Here is a 1,213-nt window from a genome sequence, read left to right as displayed (position 1 = left end):
CGGGAGCCACACCCATAACTCTCCAAATCATGATGCATCTAATTCCAAGTCCACTATCAGCAGCAGCAACAGGATTCTCAGCATGCTGTCAACATCGGTCACACTGGCTCCTCCAATCTCATCGTAGTATAGCTGAGCTACAATCTTGAATCTAACTAATAAGAGAAGGAGAACGACAGCTTGCAGCTGCTACTCCTTTTAATATCGGCTTACTTTGCTGAGAACGTTCAGACACCTCGATGCTCACAGCCTCCCCACATACCCACTGACTACTGAGAGATTTTCATAAGGACCTCGGCTTGTCCGCAATAGTGATCATTCACTGTTAAGTAGCGATAGATCAAGATACCCTCTCGATACCCTTAGTATGGTGGTGTCCACCACTACTATCAACGCAACTCGAAAATATGCACTCATACACTATCAAGACGTCATGCAGTGCCGCTACCTGGGCTGTATGAAAATGCGGTTCACCGAACATGTCGAAGCTTCATTTTACGTAAGTCTACGTACTCGGACTGAAAGTAGTCTCAGCGTTAATCGCTTCAATGGTAGTAGCCGGGGCCTCGGTGATGACCTCGGCCGTGGTGGCGACAGCGGTAGCCGGGGCCTCGGTGATGACCTCGGCCGTGGTGGCGACAGCGGTAGCCGGGGCCTCGGTGATGACCTCGGCCGTGGTGGCGACAGCGGTAGCCGGGGCCTCGGTGATGACCTCGGCCGTGGTGGCGACAGCGGTAGCCGGGGCCTCGGTGATGACCTCGGCCGTGGTGGCGACAGCGGTAGCCGGGGCCTCGGTGATGACCTCGGCCGTGGTGGCGACAGCGGTAGCCGGGGCCTCGGTGATGACCTCGGCCGTGGTGGCGACAGCGGTAGCCGTAACTGGAGAATCCGTGGTCGCTGAGGCATCGGTGGCCTCCTCAGCAGTAGTGGAAACAGGGATCTCATCAGTGGCGGTAGCTGCAGTAGTGGTGGCTACTTCATCGGTTACAATGGCGGTACTGGTTATTTCGGTGGTGTCAACAGCAATAGAAGCGGCCGTACTAGTTTCCTCGATGACGTCTGTAGTGCTTTCTTGAACCACAGGAGTCTCTGTGACCTCATCGGTGGTTTCACCAGAAGTAGTGGTAACTGGATCAACCTCGCATGTGCATGGCGCATTGGATGAATGACAGAGGCTGGGTTTAGCCCAGTACTTGCAATAGGAGCCGGGGGT

At 55.0% G+C, this 1,213-nt stretch overlaps 1 protein-coding gene across 1 annotated transcript; it reads right to left on the bottom strand.

The window, feature by feature from the left end:
- Positions 1–505: 505 nt before the first annotated feature.
- On the bottom strand, positions 506–957 carry Pmar_PMAR018850 (P35 antigen, putative; the record flags this gene model as incomplete). Its single annotated transcript, XM_002779412.1, has 1 exon — positions 506–957. A coding segment is annotated over one exon (452 nt), but the record flags the coding sequence as incomplete, so codon positions are not given.
- Between the last annotated feature and the right edge of the window lie 256 nt (positions 958–1,213).

Source organism: Perkinsus marinus, assembly GCF_000006405.1.
Source record: "Perkinsus marinus ATCC 50983 genomic scaffold scf_1104296947558, whole genome shotgun sequence".
In the NCBI taxonomy this organism is placed as follows: Eukaryota; Perkinsozoa; order Perkinsida; family Perkinsidae; genus Perkinsus; species Perkinsus marinus.
The sequence above is the reverse complement of the archived record's forward strand: the minus strand, read 5'-3'. Positions and strand labels throughout refer to the sequence as shown.